This window comes from Pleurodeles waltl, chromosome 9 (assembly GCF_031143425.1).
Source record: "Pleurodeles waltl isolate 20211129_DDA chromosome 9, aPleWal1.hap1.20221129, whole genome shotgun sequence".
In the NCBI taxonomy this organism is placed as follows: Eukaryota; Metazoa; Chordata; class Amphibia; order Caudata; family Salamandridae; genus Pleurodeles; species Pleurodeles waltl.
The window spans coordinates 1,052,877,843-1,052,896,646 of record NC_090448.1 but is presented as its reverse complement, the minus strand read 5'-3'; the positions used below and the strand labels follow the sequence as shown (position 1 = coordinate 1,052,896,646).

Sequence of the window (18,804 nt, the reverse complement as noted above, 5' to 3'; positions counted from 1 at the left end):
TGCACCATCCTTTCTGCGGCCGGAAACTTAAAAATAGATCTTTGATTCTCTTTTCCTTGAAAGCAGCATTTCAAGCCGGTCTCCGCTGCACGTCATAGCATGTGTTCTAATTAGAGGACACCTGATATTTTTCTATCATTGAGATTTGAGGCTACTAGCACACTGATGTCGATGCCTTTTGACTAATTTCCTTTTTACTTTATTCGACTGAACAATTATGATACATGACATTTCTTTGACATTTTCAATCCGTGTTTGTGCAGTTGACTATTACGTTGTCACTATTGTTTTTTACAGATGTTGTTTTGCTACAGTGGGTGCTGACTAATGTTCTATCATTTCATTGCAGATTTGCATGGGTCTGTAGGTTGATGTGATATCTGACTTATGATTACTGTCCTAGATAGCACCAGTCCTAGGCGTGTGCTTTCCCAAGGAGCCACATTTCATAATTTGGGATGGTAAGACTCCATTACAGTTCCTTCTATCACTGAGCACTGTCTCCACCTATTCACACTGTTTGCCACGAATTGGGTATTTAACAGTACTCCGTTTTAGATACACACTATACTATACATTGTTTTACAGGGCAACCTGCACTTTTATTGTTGACCGGGCATACAGTTGGCTTCAAGTAAGTTGTTCCTTAGTTTATTGACTAGGATGACGTAGCATTATCTACTGTTTTGGTTATAGGAGAAGTTGCATTTTGGTCCCGATAAAGCGTCGAGGGATCCGGCTGGACCACTAGACATGAAACATGTTGACCCTAGATTAGAGGTTCTATGATACTTTCGGGCCTCTCATTCGGTTTTTCTGAAAGTTACTGAGCATGACCACTCATACTTCACTTTCAATTTGTGTTTAACCTTGGCCTACACCTCATATTAGCTGAATAAATTGGTGATGTGATTTGAGGTTTAGAGCCAATTTTAGTCGTTTTTTCTCCTTATTGTTTAGTGTCTGCAGATAGGCATTGTCCACAATTAAGTCAATTACGTCAGTCACTATTAAAGAACTCTGGCAAAGAGCCCGCTTCTGGGGAGCCCGTCAGACATTGCAGCGCCAGTCTGACGAGGAGCATTCCCGATGATGAAGCATGACATTCATTGGGATGTGTGCGGGCTCTTGCTCCTAGAGAGTTAGGTCTCCCTGCTCTTTTATTCTGGAACAGTGTACTCTATGTTTTTTGTGCCAAACATACCGCCAGCACTGGCGGTATGTTGGTGCCCGTGGCATCGGCAGTCTTGGGAAAAGACCAGCAATTTCATAATGAGGGCCTATATGTCTGTGGATTGTGCTTCAGCAGATGTCTTCTTCTGCTGGCCTTAGTTTCACTCCGCTCCTCAATAAAATGAAAACAATTTTCAATGGCCTTACGAACATTACTACACATGCAATTTTTTCTGACCATGTCTTTTTTTCAGAAAGAAAAGAAAAAAACATTTGTTTTCATTTACCTTTGAGTTGCGGACAATAACTGGATATTTCATCCCTGAAACAAATAAAAAACAGAATATTGATAGGTATCCTGTAGTTGCAAACACACTTCACCATAGTTGATGGAAGGAAATAGTGGTCTCTAGGGGTCTGTATAAATAAAGATATTCTTTCATACACTTACAAAATTGGGTACACTTTATTTCTGGAGCACAGTCATATGAACTTTCTCCATATCTCTTTTAAAAATAAATACACTATGGGCCTCATTGTGAGTCTGACGGTCTCATGATCGCCAGACTCGTCGGCGGTCCGAGCGCCACATTATGACCGCAGGGGTTGTGCTGCGGTCAGACCGCCAGGATTAGTCATCTCGACGGTCTGGCGGTCGTGGTGTCCTAATCCACCAGGGCAGTGCTGCCAACTGCCCTGGGGATTACAACTTCGTTCTCCACCAGCGATTTCATGGCGGCTTCAGTGAATTATATATATATATATATATATATATATATATATATATATAAAATATACAAAAAGTGAATATATATATATATAAAATTGACACAACAAGGAACGCAATTGCTCCTTCGCTCATTACAGCAGCTCAAGGGTCGGCCCGGCAACCCACATAACATCAGCACACAGTATCCAAAAGATAGATACGCTTGGACACAGTAAGGGTTGTTCTTAGAGAAGCCTTCCGTAAAAGCACTTGAAAGCAACCCTTACTGTGTCCAAGCGTATCTATCTTTTGAATACTGTGTGCTGCTATATTTAAATATATATTCATATTCAAAGACCTATGAATGCTGGAAACGCCCTGCCTGGCAGGTAAGGGCTCATGAGTGGGTGTCACCGCTGCAAAATTGCATGAACAGAACCACAAGTTCAATATTCGCAGTGGAAAAAAAAAAAACGCTCCAGCCTGGATGCTTCAGCCGATGTTTTATTAGGCAGAAAACAAAGAAAATTTGTTTCAACCCTACTCTGGTCTTAATCACATGACCTCTGATGTAGTCCAATTAATTTTGTAAACATTATCAAATGAAGTAAAAAGTAAATAGACAGTGAAAAGACTTCATTCATGTTTGCATAATAAACACAGTGGGGTGGATGGGTTTACATCATAAAGTGCATAATGATAAATATCACTTTTCAAAATCAATTTTGTAAACATTAACATGTTTGCACTTGTGACTGTGTCAACATATTGCATAAATTACAGGCTGTAAGTAGCCAATTCATTCATAAACAGCATCTCATCATAAAGTGTATACTGATGAACATCACGTTTCAAAATCATTGTTGTAAACACTGGCATAATTGCATGCGTCATGACTGTGTCAACATATTGCATCAATTACTGGCTGTAAGTAGCAAATTCATTTATAGACAGTATCCCATCACATCACAAATATACGGACTTTGTCAGTGTTCACTGAACATGCAAATTAAACAGGATAAAGTGGATGGGTCCACACAATAACACCAAACTTACAACCACCTACAACACTGCTTCTTCATAGAGGCAGTTGGTGCCCCACAAAGTGCACCATTCAAATATGTTTCATGGCTCAATTACCCTAACAATCTTTTGGAGCCATCACGGTTTGTAACATCACAAAGCTAATTACATTCATTATGTCAAAAAGTCCAATTCTTACATCATATCAGAGGCCACCTGTAAAAACCAATACGTACGTACAAAACAAAACAAGTTACAAAAAAACATAAAGTAGATATTTTTTTAATTAATATACCGTGAGTGTACCTCAAATCAAAAATCTACAGACCACCAATAGTTCCAAGCATGGGTAAGGAAACTAACTTGAATCTCCAGTAATCATAATTTCTACAAATGCACGAATAATTATTTGTCCAAATTTATCCCTGCAGGTGCAATGCATCTGGCTTCCAGGATGAACTTGGATTCCAACCTTCAGAGGGATAGTACTCTATACCCTCCTCTTAGGTGCTTGGGCAATGCGTCAATGCCAAAATATTTAATCTTCCTCCAATAACCTTCATGATTTTCATTAAAATGTTTAGCTCTGCTGACGCTCTAGTCATAAGTGGTTACTGCCTGCACGTGCTCCAAAATGCGCTTTTTAACTGGAAAAATTGTTGAACCAATATATCAATTGCCACAGGGGCAGACAATGACATACACAATGAAATCCTTTGTGCATGTCATATGTTTCACTATGTGTCACTTCTTTTGTGTCTGCAAGTACAACCTCTTGTGAATTAGTTCTGTACCTGCATGCTTAACACTGTCCGCATTGTATAAACCCTCTCCCAGGTTTTAACTAAATCTTTTGTTTGGGAGATGCTTCTAATCCATCTCTATGTCAAATGCTCTTATAGAGACTTCTGACACCTAAGTAAACCATAATGTATGACTTCTCCCATTGCTGATTTTGAAATTTTGCTATGAAATCTTTATGATGTCAGGTTGAAAACAAAAGGAAATAAAAAGTGATCAACATAAATAGAGATGTTTTCCAAAAGACTGTTTTTTGAAGACACTATTGGTCGTCTTAGAGAGGGTGAGGTCTACTCTGCTTTTGTGAGTTTTAGGTAACATATATAATGTGACACTAAGGGGCTCATTACAACCCCGGCGGTAAAAAAGCGCCTATCGCTGCAGTGACAGCCGCCAAAAGACCGTTGCCGTAGCTACCAGCCGTCAGCCAGATTATGACCATGGACGGATTTCCGCCAGAAGGATGGCGGAAATCCGGCTGTGGCCATGCCGGCGGATGGCGGTAAGGTGGCACTGCTGCCAGCAGAAGAGCCACGCCAGTAGACCGCCGCAGACCATATCATGACCCATGATAAGGCCTGGCGGTGTTCTGCTGGCAGACGCTGCTGCTGGTAGCAGCGCCCCGTCTCCTGTCGGAGGAACCCCTGACATCAGGTAAGTCAGGTGTTCCGACAGGGGAGGTGGGGGGGTGTTGTGTGTGTGTGTGTGGTGGTGTGGGCTGATGTCTGTGCATGCGTGTATGCGGGTGTGTGATGCGTGTGCATGAATGGATGTGTGAGTACATGTATGTTGTGTTGTGTGAATGCGTGTGTGTTTGAATGTATGTCAGTGTGTGTGGATGTGTGTGAATGGATGTATGCATGCGTGGATGAATGTGGGTATAAGTGTGTGTATGCGTGTGTTCGTGTGTGCGTGTATGTAGTGGGGGGGGTCTGGGGAGGAGGAGGGGTGCGGGGGGAATCTGGGGAGGGAGAGGGGGGTGGTTGAAGACCCCTATTAGTGACATGGAAGGGATTCCCTATCACTGTTAATGCCTACCGCCATGGGTTTTGAAAACCATGGCGGTAGGCGGGGTCATAATCCCACAGGCGGGCAAGTGACGGCCGCCGGGCTGGAGACTGAATTCTCCAGCCCGTCGGTCATTACCGCCATGGCGGTCAGTGTGGTACAGTGGTGGTTTGACTTCAGCCAAACCGCCAATGTCTTAATATGGAGAGAAGTTCCGCCAGCCTGTTGGCAGTACTTTTATCCATATTAACGTCATCCGCTGGGGTCATAATGACCCCCAATATGTGTTTCATTTTTTAAAAACTGCTTTTCATCCCACTCAATTAGCTGGCTATTATGCCACTTCCTAAGGTGTTCAGAATATCTGTGCTGTTAAATTGTGGAGTATGTTTTGTCAAATATTTCATAGCATAACATATCATTGAGCTGTATATATGCTTCTTTCACATAGTTCTCCCTTGACAGCAGCACTATACTTCTCTCTTGTTGGAAGGTTTAATCCATAATGCCTGTACAGCTTCCAATTGGCACTTACTTAAATTGTATGAATTGAACGTTCTATTGCACAGTTGTAATATGTTTTTAAAGACTAGATCACAAAAGATATCAACACTGTCCCTGGATGTCTGAGGTACAAACTTGTAGGGTTGCCTAAACTTGGTTGATATAGTGAGGTCTGTCCTTATCCCAAACTCTCTGGGCAACTCAGCTAAAAGGGTGGGATCAAAGGGATCACAAAATCCACTTGTCACAGCCACATCAGATTGATTATTCAAATCATAGAGAGACATTTCAGTGTCATCAATCAGTAGATCAGATTTGTCCACAACTGGTAATGCTCTCTCCTTAACATAAGTGTTCTTAAGTACATGTATCCTATATAACGTCAACGAAAGGGCAACTTTGAATAAGTCCACCCTCATTTGGGCATAGTCATTGGAAACATCAGGGCAAAACAAAAGTCCCATATTTTAAAGCATCCCCCTCTGTATCAGTCAATTGATGTGAGGAGAGATGTATTACTGTTAGCTGGTTTTCACTGTTCCCAACGTCCATTATTATCTCCTTGCTCGCTCACGTGTTCCAACAGCGTTCTTGCTGCTTTTGCCTTAGTTGTCGTAGTTTTTTGCTTTGCTTTTCAGCCTCTGCATTTTTGCTGTGCATTTTGGTAGGACTGCTGGTTGCTTTGTTTGATGAGTCTGTGTTCCCTGGAAAAGGAAATCTTATTCTTTTGAATTGGTGCTAATTCATCATTTGAATCCAGAACGGAGCTAGCGTCAGTGGGTAGTGTTCCCTGCTCTCTTGTCTATAGAGTGTTATCTTTTACCATCTGACTTTTGGCTTTGTCAAATTTCCTCACAAAGGTTAGGATATATCCTGCTTCATAATAGTTCTCATCCCATTGGAACTTTCTTTGCTGGCGCTGAATGATTTCCTTCTCGAATATTTGTATCAACTACTTTAAGTGTGTTGGTCTCAGTCTGATTCTGCTTTGATCTTCTATTTTTAGATGTACATACATATATATATAAAACACTAACATTTTAATATTTTAAAATGAATTTCATTTAACAATTTTAATTAAATCATTACTTTAACTTTTACATTATAAAATAAGCATTATTCCTTAAGTTAAATAATGTATGTGGCCCACTCCCTATACATTTAAATTCTCTTACTACCCCATTGAACAACTCATTCCTGGACCCTAAAAACATTTTATTACCCCTATACACAACCCTCCACAGACCCATAACTCCTTACTACCTCTAGATACAACTCACCCAAACCCTAAAACTTCCTTACAACCCACTGTGCACTACCCATATCTAAACTCTGAAACCCCCTTATTACCCTACACAATACCCTTCATTGAGCCCTAAAAAACCCATACTAACCCGGTGCCTTTGCCATCCATGAGCCCTAAAACTCCTTACTGTAGTAAACCTGTTTTTGTTGCAGTTGTCTCCCCGCTTTTTGGCCCCTTACTGAGGTCTGCCAACCAGACATCAGTGCCAGTGCTCTTTCCTTAAAACAAGGTGATGGCAAAGGACTTTTGAATCCCTGTAGATCCCTAGTAAATGGTACCCCTGGTACTTAGGGCATGGGTACTATAGAGGGTCCCTGAGGGCTGCAACATATTTTATGCCATCCTAAGGGACACATACACAAAAATCTCACACAGACTGCCATTGCAGGCTACGTGATGGTGCAAAGCATTAAGTGAAAACATGACATGGCCCACTACTGTAAGTCATGCCAAAGTCACTGCAGGGTGCATTACATTTTATGTGAGGACATAGCTGCATGAGCAAATATGCTCCTCCGTTGTCTAGTTTATATCACTGGACAATACAAGTGAACAGGGAATCCATGTTAAGGCACGTACTGGACACTGGTCAAAACGAGTTCTCCAGCTACATAATGGTTTCACTGAAACATGGCGTTTGGTATCAAACACCTCGTATTAGTAAGCCCACACTAATTCAAGTGCTGTATTTATTAATACATGCAATCAGAGGGTACCTCAGAGGTACCTACCGAACCCTACCAATCCTCTAGAGTCTAGTGTGCTGGCTGATTGGTCCTGTCCAGCCTGCCACAATAGATGAGTTTCTGCCCCCCTAATAGGTGAGAGCCCCCTCTCAGAGGTGAGAAACAATGCCTGCTCTGGCAGGAGGTGTTTACACCCCCTCCAGCAGGAAGGTAAGTAAATTAGCATGTCAAGGCAGGGAGCTTCAAAGATCACACCACCTTTGATATGCAAGCCTGGCTTCCCCCAGACCTGGAGGATGCCACCCTCTGCCCTGAGGCCCATTTGGCACCAGGACAGGTGGGAAATTAGCTATACTAGGAGGCGTGTTACACCTCCTGGCTAGTCACACCCCTAAGAAAGGCTACCTGAAGTGAACACAAAAACTGGAATTTCACCATTTTGTGGTAAAATTAGGAACTCTGTAACAGAGTGATGCCCACTCCCCACAGAAAGTGGTTATCTAGGAGGTGTAGTGACCCCAGGGGTAAGTAGCCTTTATTCCCCTTAATGCTCCTAAATTGAGTATTTAGGTGGCCCCTGGACACCAGGTAATCAAATTTGCTACCTGTAGAATAAAGAAGGGCAAAGAAGAGCCCACAACACGAGACATGAGGAGCAGCAACTGACTTGGTGCCAACCCTGCCAGCCTGCCTGCTGTCCTCGACAATTGCATGGACCCGGCTTGCCCAGAAAGCGGTGTCACCTCCAAAAGCTGTGGAGAAGTGACCCATGACTTCAGCTAGTCAGCAACATCTCCATTGGAGCAGAGGAGCGGTTTCCCTGCATGTTTGCAGGCACCAAAAGTTCAGAAACGAGAGCCTCTGCCCGCGTGACCCCACTGAAGAAAGCCTCACTGCACAAGAGCCCCACAGCCCGGGTTGCCATGAACTGACGGTGTCCTTGAGGCACAGAGACACTCAAGAGCTAAGCCCTATATTGGGTTTAGCTGGACTGGCACCCTAGTCTCCAAAGGAAGCCTGTGTCTGCAGAAAAGCAGGAACCGCAAGAGCCTCGTGAACACTCTAACCTGACGCCTGAAAGCATCACTGCACCAGTGCCCCACAGCCCGCGAAGAAGTGAACCAACGGTGCCCACAGGGTCCTGAGACTCTTCGCAGCTGAGCCCCACTTTAGGTTTGGCGGGATTGGCTCCCAGTTCACCCCTGCAGCCTGTTTTCACAACTGCAACTAAACCCCTCAGCCAAGTTCCAGTGGACCAGCAGTGTCCCTACCTGCCAGAACATCTCAAAGACTTGAGCCCACCTGTCGGTTTGCCTGGATTGGCCCGCCAGTCCCTGGATACACCTCCTCCGTCACAGGGCCTGTTTCCCATTGAAATCAATAGGGCACTCAATGCTGAAAAGTACCTCTTTACCCGGATGCCTGACTGAGATGACCTGTTGGTGCTGCCTTGGACCTTGCCCCATACTCCCCTTAAGTCTAGATTGGTCCTCTAAGTCACTGCCAAGTACCTGTATGCAGTAAATGTATCAACTCCCATAGGATAACATTACCGCATTAGAGTTAATACAAGTGTATTTTCTGTTTTCTTCAAAACTGCCAACTTAAACAGTACCACACCAATAAGAAAGTTCTTGGTGTCAAAAAATATATAAAAATATATGTTACTTTTCTAAACTGGTCTTGAGTTTCTTCTTTAGGGTGAGTCCCATTTATTCACTCTGTGTGTTCAACAAATGCTTAGCACTGCCTAAACTGTAATCTTTTGTTTTTCCAGTGAATATATATATGTGTATGTATGTGTGCATATATCTAAATGTGTGTGTGTAATATATATATATATACACACACACACACACACACACATATATATTTTTTATTTTTTTATTTTTTTTGTGCCATTAAATATACTCACTTCAGCAACACCTCGGTGACTGAGACTTTTTTCTTCCTTTTGGCGAAGAAGTACTGACTGTTCAAAAAGAAGGAATTGGTTTCTTTATATCTATCTATATATATATATATATATATATATACAAAATCTTTTTCAAACATTATATTTATTCAATTTTGTTCCGACCAAGTGAGACACAATATTGCCAACTAACAGGACAAAAACACAGAGTATCACAACCGCCATTCATAGATCTTATTTCATTCAACAGCTGTCCATACCCAAACGTGTCTTACATGGTAACAACCCCCTAACACACCCCCCACATCAGCATCCCCCATCCCTTGTGGCATGCTATGAGGCGTTTCTGTAGGGTTAGGCTGATGCATCTGTCACAACAACCTGGAGGCCAGCCCTGCTAATAGGTTCGGGAGGGCAAGTAGCCAAGAATTTACCCCTTGGTTTCTTGCCATATAAGTTGTGAAATCCTTCCAAACGTTGTGAAATTTCATCTGTGAGTCATGTATAATAGATGAGAGCTTCTCCATGGCATAAATGTACCGAATTTACTCCACCACACAAGCATAACCCATTGTGATGCTTCCATAATGTGCTAAAGTCAATCCAGCTGCAATTAGAAGCTGTGAAATCTGCTTACCCATCTGGAGTCGTCGTAGAAAAATAGAGTCGTCTCCTGGGTTTCCCAACAATATGAATAGAGGATCAAGTGGAAACTGGGTGCCAGTAATCTGGTGAATGTATGTTGGAATCTCCCCCCCATACCTCTAAATATGCGTGCAGGTTCACCACATGTGTATAAAAGAGCCCCTCTCAACACAGCCCTTCCAACAAAGCTCCATACTCCCCATAATTGGGTTTAGCCAGGTGGGAGAGAGGTACCACTGAGTCAGTAATTTAAAGACATTCTTCTTGTAAGTTACATTAATGGAGGCCTTTGCGGTGCTACGCCAAATGTTGGCCCATGCCTCCTCTGAAATTTCCTTTCCCAAATCCCACTCCCACTAGGCCACATACTTGAGCTTATGGGGCAGATACAAGTACTTCAAAAGGACAAGGATTGTTTAATCCAAGGTCAACCCTACTTGGGATATACCCATGGTTCCCCAAGTATCCATCTGTGAGAAGGAGTAAGAGAAAAGTATCCTTTGTGGAAGAGGCGGTCTCACACGCTTAATAGTGTCATGCTTCATCGTAGACCACCTCTACTCACCCTAGTAGAACAATGTCAACAGGGCAGACTCAACTATCATACTTACCAGAGGGAGTTCTTACATAAAGCTCACTGGACAAAACTGGGATCCAGATACCTAAAAATATCTAGTTGACTACCGGTAATCACCTTTATTAGAGTGTCCACTGATATGGTTAAAAACAAAAAAGAAATGATGGGCTTGAGTACAAAGGCTCAGCTCATCCATAAATAAGCCAACATGTTTCTGTCCATTTTGCAAGCCTCAACAGGTCTATGACATTTATCAGGGCTGAGGACCCCTATCTAGATCAAAACTGACAGGTGTGAAACTAATGGTGTAGTCAATGTCCGTGAATAGAAACACATAATCCAATCAGGGCCTACCTGAGATTGTATCAGTCACATAAACCTAATAGGAATGAAACACAGAGTAAGATTCAGAATTGAACCATTCACTAAGTAATCAACTCTACAGGAACCATTAGGTGAGCATACAAGGTGAGACAGTGCTCTTCAAACCACTGCAAATCAATATTGTATAAAAGGTGTTTAGGTTAAAACGTGCATCTCTGTGTTCATTGAGCATGTTCAGTCAAATACATACCCCTAAAAAAAATGAGTGATACAAATCAAGCCATTTATTCCACGGTATAGTGGGACAAGTGAGGACGTACTGGATAAACTCTTAGCCAGAGTTAATGGGTCTTAGGCCTCATGTCTGGAAAAAGGGTGATGCCCCTTGTAGTCACACACTATATACAAGGGGAGAAGAACGTTTAAAACCACTATCAAAAAGTTGATTTTAAGATTCTATGTCACTAGTAGTCACCGACACATAATATTGCTGTTATTAATGAGGTTCATAATCATACGGTCCTAAGTGCACCTGGCATCCAGAAATATCTTCTATCAAAGTCAGTCTATGTAACTTAAGGGACTCAGGGAAATAATGGTACAGTCACAGGAGAACATATATGGGTATCAAATAATTATCTCTGTAGTTTTCTCTGTGAGAATCAGCATGTCACACCAATCGATCGTACCTCTGGCTACAGAAAGAAAGGGCGGATTTATAAGAGAAAGGCTATTCTAATCAGATAGCCCTTGGCCATTTGTTGTGTGCAAGAGAAATAAGGAGGTCTTATGTCAAAAAACCATGGGGTCCCCGGAACAAGTACAGGGAAAAGTTAGATCCCCTAATTAGCTTTAAAAAAACACTTGGGTCTCCTACAATGTGTGCTAGCTCCTTGTGTATATATAATCATATCGGGCTCCCCTCATTGGCTGCATCTCAAGCGATCAAAATAGCAAAGTAGTATTGCCCTAGAAACGCGTGCAGGCTCCCCCCATTCGCTGCGTCTCAGGTGACCAAGACAGCAAAATGGTGTTGCCCCAGACCTGCGTTCAGGGAAACAGTAATCATCCCCTGTTGCTCATAATACCACTGCAGTCACCTATGGTTGTGTGCCAATTCCACATGTCCATATGACCATATCAGTCTCCTCCCAATAGTTGCGTTCATGGCGATCAAGATAGATAAGTGCTATTGCCCAAGGCATGCATGCAGGGAAACAGTAGTCACCTCCTTTTGCTCCAAAAAAACACCCTGATCTCTGTAAAGAAGGTGCCTCTTCCTCAAAACAACAACAGGCTTCCCCCGGATCAGCCCTTACTTCGTCAAAGGATGCATCGCGAGATGCTAGCTATACGTGTTGCCTCTCCCAGCCGCTTCTCCACTGGTTCCCATAATCGGGAATTAATAAATGCTCCACTCAAAGATGCAGCAACAGCATTAGAACGTTGCTGTGGGGCACATCACATAACATCATGGGCACATCTCAAGAATCATGGGACTTGTAGGCAAAGAGTCAGTGTGTAACTGTGATCTGCCTTGGAAGGCTTCAGCCAGCTATTGTCATGGTCACAATAAAGACGCCATGAGCGTCTACTCAGAAATGATGAAAAATGAAACAAAGGGGAAAAGAGCTTGATTAATCCATATACTGACACGGACAGTTCTGGACATCTATTATCATACATGTAGATATGTTCAGTACTTCAAAGGTGCCTGAGTAGTCAGAGTCTGCCGGTGTGTTCGAAAGTCTGGTGTTCATCTCAGTGTTAACCCCTGATCCATTGGGTATTGAGGGGAAAGGAGAGGGAGCTGCCCCCAACCGTATTGTTCACCCCATCAGTCTAATTCGAATTGGATATCCGAAGGGTGATGATCAGATATGAATATGAGCTGAATTGGCAGGCTCAATATAGGAGGAACTCAATATTTTATTAACCCTTGTTTCTCTAGTGAGGACCAAGTGATATCATCATTCAAACTGTCCCTGTATGTGTGCAATCTCCACACCCACCTTTTCGCGTGCCACAAAGTATTTTGGTCATATCCTGTCTGGTTAATTTAAGTCTCTCAATCAAGAACCATTCCATTTCATCATCGCTATGATTCTTTGTTATGCAATGGTTCGTCACGTTTATACCGGATTGTGCTCCTGTGTTCCTGGATTCGTATCCTTACTTTGTGAGTTGTTATCCCAATATATCTAAGTTTGCATGGACACTGTATCATGTAATTTAAACTTTTCGTGTTAAGGTTTGAAAGGAATCTCAGTTCCCAAGGAGTCCTTAGTCCTAACTCGAGTTGGGTAATTCTTTTTGTGAATCTGCAGCGCTGCATTTGCCACATGGTGAGTGACCCAAAGACCTAGTAAGTTCCACAAAGTCTGTTGTCTCTCCCTGGTTTGTCCCTTGTCTGGTCGTGTATGGACAAGCATGTCCCAAATGTTTCTTGCTCTTTTGAAAGCATGCATTGGTTGTTGAAAGTGTAAGCCTCCTGATGTCAAAATCTTCCATTTATCTTTGATGATCTCCTGCACACCTTTTGATGCAGGGCAGAAGGCAGATACACCGATTTTTCTCTCCTCCCTTGGTTTTTCCAAGGATTCAAGCAACTGTTCTCTATTGTTATTCCGGGCTCTCTTCTTTGCTCTTTGGATCAGGTGCCAAAGATAATTTTTCTGTGCTAGCTTCCCAGAGAGTTTTTTTGTGTGTTTGTAGTATTCCTCTAAATTGAAACAATTCTGTTCCAGCTGCAGAAACTGGCCCACCGGTAGGTTTTCTCTCAGAGTTCGCAGATAAAAGCTCTTGAATCTCAATAATTTGTTCCTATCCGTTGGTTTGTAATAGACTTGGGTCTCATGGACCCCATTCCTGGACTCCGGGAACCATGTACATATCCCAAGTAGGGATTACCTTCGATTGAATAATCCCCGTCCTTTGGAAGGGCAAATTCTGATTCTTTTGGGTCTAGCTCAAATAGGAACACCCAGCTGAACTTAATTTCCTCTCGCCACACCTTTTGTGTGCATATATTTACCTTTGGGAGGAAATGGGGTGGGGTTTGTTCCTCTCACCTCTCTCTTTGTGATAGGCAGATACAAGTCCAACAAAGAACGCCGGAGCCAAGTAATGCCTTTATGTAGTATTTTTTTTAGCAAATAAGCTTTCAAATCTTTCTCTCCGCATCAAAGGGATGACCTCCTGGAAACCCACCCAATGTAACAGTTGTGTGATCCGATAGCGGTCTTGACCATCAAGATTCCATGTATCCCAAAGTTCCTCACTTGTCATGAGACTCCCAGCCACATATACCGCCCCCAAAACATGTGGGGTCCTAGTGTCCAAAGCGGCAAATCGCAGGTACTGAGTGCCCGGCAGAAAATTGAGATTGTGCATCTTAGGGGACAATGCAGAGGGGATAATTTGGTTGAACCCTTCCTCCTGTCCACCCATTATATTCTAAAAGAACCACTGTGGGGTGGGGAGTCTGCCTCCATGCTCTCTGGAGGAGCCACAGTAGGGAGGGGAGGGGGATTGTCAAATAAGTCTATTCTACATTAATCCATCCCTCCAGGAATCACTTGAATCTTTTTTTAATCCATGGACGTAGGTTCGGATATTCGGGAGACTTAGTCCCCCCCTTAGCTATGGTGTGGCCCTTGGGACTCTAGAGGAGCATCTCTTCCACACAATGAAAATCTATTTTTTTAATGAAGTATATAGTGTAGTCATGAATATGCAAAGGGAGGCATTTTACCAGGTAAGAAGGCAAAAATAAAACACATTTTAATACTCATCAAGTGCCCAAGCCAGGAGGTCTCTAGCATCCCCCACACTAAAGATGCTTGAATAATGTCTGCAAAGCTGGGGGAATGTTGGCTCTATAGAGCTGTGATGATTTCTGTGTCAAATGAATGCTAAATACTGGAGGGAATCGCTCAACCACTCAAAGCCATTGCCCTCTAACGCCTCTTGGGCCTCCTGATGATGCCCTCCTACCCTGATTCCTTTGGACTTCAATGGATTGACCTTAAACCCTGAAGCTGCTGAGAAGGCCACCAGCTCCCCTTTGAGTGCAGGCAAGAAGGTTGCGGGATCCATTAAAAAGCATAGTATGTTGTCTTTTGGACCTCAATATGGTTCAATACTAAAGTTATGAGGGGCTAGATGCGGCCCTCACAGGTACTTCTCCTGCTACAGCTCATACTCTTGTGGGGTCTGCACATTAGTACATCGGAACCTGCCATTCCATCCCATCTCCACCTCGACAGATGATCAGGGTAAATATATATTAGTGGCAGAGATGTTGGCCGGACACCGAGTCCTGTTAGTCAATGTCTATGCTCCAAATACAAACGACCCAGACTTTTTCCACGCCTTACTGTCCCGCATAGATAAAATGACAACGGATCACATTAATGTGGGTGGAGACTTCAACATGATCATGGATACACTCTGGGACACTACAGCAGGGAATCCCACTGTCAAGACTCGATCCCTGAGGGTTCTGCGGTACATTTGTGAAATACACGGGTTGCGGGACCCTTGGCGCTTACAAAACATGCATGCATTGGATTACACATTTTACTCGGCCCCACACAACACGTGGACAAGGACAGACTACTGGCTGGTCAAGGGCGCCATCACACTCTGGGCAGGCAATGTTACACACCTCCCACACACGTTATTAGACCACTCCCCAGTCAGGCTCCTCTGTAGGATCCCGCGGACAGTCCCACGAGAGCATAGATGGAGATTCCCCTCCAGGGCCTTACAAGACGCACTCTTCCGCGCCGAGTTACAAAAAGCAATCACAGAATACTTCACCCTTAACAAAGGCACAGTATCTAGTCATGCTACACTATGGGAAGCTATTAAGGTGTATGTAAGAGGAGTATGCATAGCAAAACAACTGGGAATCCTACGGGATATCCGCAACGGTTTGTCCAGGGTGGAAGGGGCGCTGGCGGAATTGGATCAAACCGAAGCGACACACCATCTACAACCTGGCGGGAGCCGGCGAGCCTCCCTTATGGAGGAATTCCGAGACCTCGCTGAACGTGAGACCCACTACATGGGCAAATATGCGACTGCTCAACGATACAGAGAGGGGGAGAGACCGGGTTGGACTCTTGCAAACCTGCTGGGACCTTACAGGGCCTCCTTGCATATACCAGAGCTATATAAAGAGGATGGTACACATATAACCGACACAGCAGGGATACAATCAGAGTTTCTCACATACTACACGCAACTATATTCCACCACGCAGAGCGGCGACAACCCAGCCATGGCACAATACCTTAACAAAATAGCAATGGTGTGGCTGACGAACGCACAGCAATTGTTTCTGGATGAACCGTTCACATGCGAAGAGATACTTCAGGCAATAGAGGCTCTTAATGGGTCAAAGGCTCCGGGGCTTGATGGATTCACCAGTGCCTTTTACAAGGCATACTGGAATGAATTAGCACCACCTCTATTAGAGATATATACCCAAGCACGAAAAAAAACTGTATCCTACTGCCAAAACTTAGAGAGGCGGTTATTACACTGCTGCCAAAACCGGACAAAGATCGAAGAAAATGTGGCTGATGATTTTCTAATGTTTTTAAGGAATCCAGGGGACAATTTGGACCGAGTCCTACAAGAGGTGGCCCTATTTGGTACATACTCTGGGCTTTGGATCAATCTGTCCAAGTCAGAACTTTTCCCCCTCACAGACAGAACATCACCCAGCCAATTAACTTTCCCGCTGAAGTGGTGCGACGACCACGTTAAGTATCTAGGAGTGCACATTCAGAGATAAGAACCAGGTGCTCCACCTCAACTCTGGAACCGCCTTGGGCAGATTGTCCACACAAGTGGACAGGTGGATCCATCTCCCACTGTCAATGGCAGGATGCATAGCCATTATTAAAATGGTTGTCCTCCCACGATTTCTAAATCTTTTTGTAAACATCCCTGTACCTCTCTATAATTCCTTTTTTGTGGAGATCAGGAGACACCTTACAAGTCTGATCTGGGCAGGCAGGCATCCCAGGGTCCACTGGGATGTCTTGACACTTCCTTATAAATGCGGTGGGTTCGGAGTCTGCACTTTCAATTGTATTATATAGTCGCACAATTTGCAGCACACTGGTACCACCCGGATGCCAGACTGCAGTTTATCGTACCCGAAAGAGACCTTGTCTTTCCGACCCCCTTGCGTTCCCTCCTCCCAGGGGTGATACCCACTGGATTCCAACGATATACAGACAGTCTCAACCACGTGTTGGACATGGCTTAAGATGGCCGACCTTCTCTACTCCTCTGGAATACCACTACCCAGTCCCCGAGGCTCCTCGTGACTGACGAAGCACTAATACATTGCACGCTCTCGAAGTTTGCCCACCACACTCTTGGCGATTTGTTTCCGGATGGATAGGTGTTCTCGAGGACAGAAGGCGCATGATTCACCACTGCAACTTTGTGCTTAGGCGCCTACAAAGCGCCATACGGGCACGAACTCCCACATACCCTTTAGAGCTGGACGACTTCACGCCGCTGACTCTGCTGATTACAGACATCAATGGGGAAAGACTGATATCCCGATTATATCGCACATGCCTTTAATTGACACACAGCGCTAAATTGCGCGCCGCCTGGGAGGGGGATCTGGGACGGCCAATCACGGTTAAAATATGGGCTGCATTCTGCTTGCAAACTCGATTGGTCTCCACGAATCACCGCCACAGACTTATACACTATAAATTTCTACGACGGTGTATGTCACGCCAGCAGCTCTAGCCAAAATAGACCCCTCACGCTCCTCACACTGTCCTAAATGTCAAACCCTCAGGAAGATTTTGCGCACATGACATGGACATGCCCCCTACTGGCGACATATTGGCAGGACATTTTTTGCACACTTTCTTCAATGATAGAAGCCACAGCAGAGCCCTGCCCCCTGCTTGCACTGATGGGTTATGTAGCTGGCATAACTCAATAGGTACAACGATATACGGCACTGGCCCTACTATTAGTAAAACACGAACTTGCCATACATTGGTGCAACGAAACACCGCCCACAATAGGGTCATTCCTACACAGTCTAATTTACGGCGAAACCACCATTGAAATATATGCAGAACTCCAGCCAACTACATCGCGCCCCAAAAACATATGGCTACCCCTGCATAATTACCTGTTATCTGCTGATTCAAACCCAATGCTACATGTTATCGAAGGGCCGCCCGCAGGACTGAAGTTAGCAGAAGATGGCCAAAGCAATGCTCACCGAATTGTCACACACACACTTAGAAATAGTCGGCATGATGCCTGTTTGCATACGGTGAAGGTACTGTCTGCTATAACGAACCGTGTTATACATGGGAATAATAGCAGCAATCTGTGCTTGTCCTTTTTTGTTTATGTAACACTTATTCTCAAAACATAAATAAAATAATTTTTTCAAAAGTCAACCCTAACCACTGTGTTATCTTCTGAATCCTGGGTTTGTGCTTCTCCAGACCAAGCGCTCTTACAGAATGTCTACCACTACAGATGACATGTGAATCCTTCACCTTGTAGTCCCCTTTGTCTTTTGTAACATTTTCTACACACTGATTTACACACAGATGATTCATTGTCTCTGTATGTGTGTGATGTAAAGTGCTCCAACACCCTACACTGGTATGAGGGGTGCTATAAAATAAATCAAACATGTGACAGAGGGGCTATGGAGAGGTGAGCAGCCCTTTAGGTTCTACTTCGTTTCTTTGCTGCATATTTATGTGAAAAAGCTTTCTCAGATCTTATGTATCTACAAAATAAATACAGAAATCGCTTGGGAAATGTAGACTCTGACCTGAGTATTTAAATTTTCGAAATAAAACCAACCTTCCCAATAAACGTTTTCAATTTTTGCATAGCTTTTCAATATAAAATAATTATATCTTTAGTAATTTGAGTATTTGTTTGGTGTGTATTTGTTTGTGTATTTTTTGTGAATTACTATTTTAATGTCTGAAATTTAAATCGTACAAATTGCTTGGGGGTCCCAGGCTGTCAGTAGTGATTCAGTGGGGGTCCTCTGGAGTCAAAAGGTTGGGAATCACTAGTGTATGCTATCCCATCAAACGCCACTCCCTTCCA

At 43.7% G+C, this 18,804-nt stretch overlaps 1 protein-coding gene across 1 annotated transcript in view; it reads right to left on the bottom strand.

The window, feature by feature from the left end:
• L2HGDH (L-2-hydroxyglutarate dehydrogenase) overlaps nt 1-18,804 on the bottom strand; it is a 108,140-nt gene that overhangs the window by 47,873 nt on the left and 41,463 nt on the right. The window contains exon 6 of the mRNA XM_069208690.1: nt 1,461-1,495. Coding sequence (XP_069064791.1) covers nt 1,461-1,495 — 35 coding nt within the window. The remainder of the gene's footprint in view (nt 1-1,460; nt 1,496-18,804) is intronic.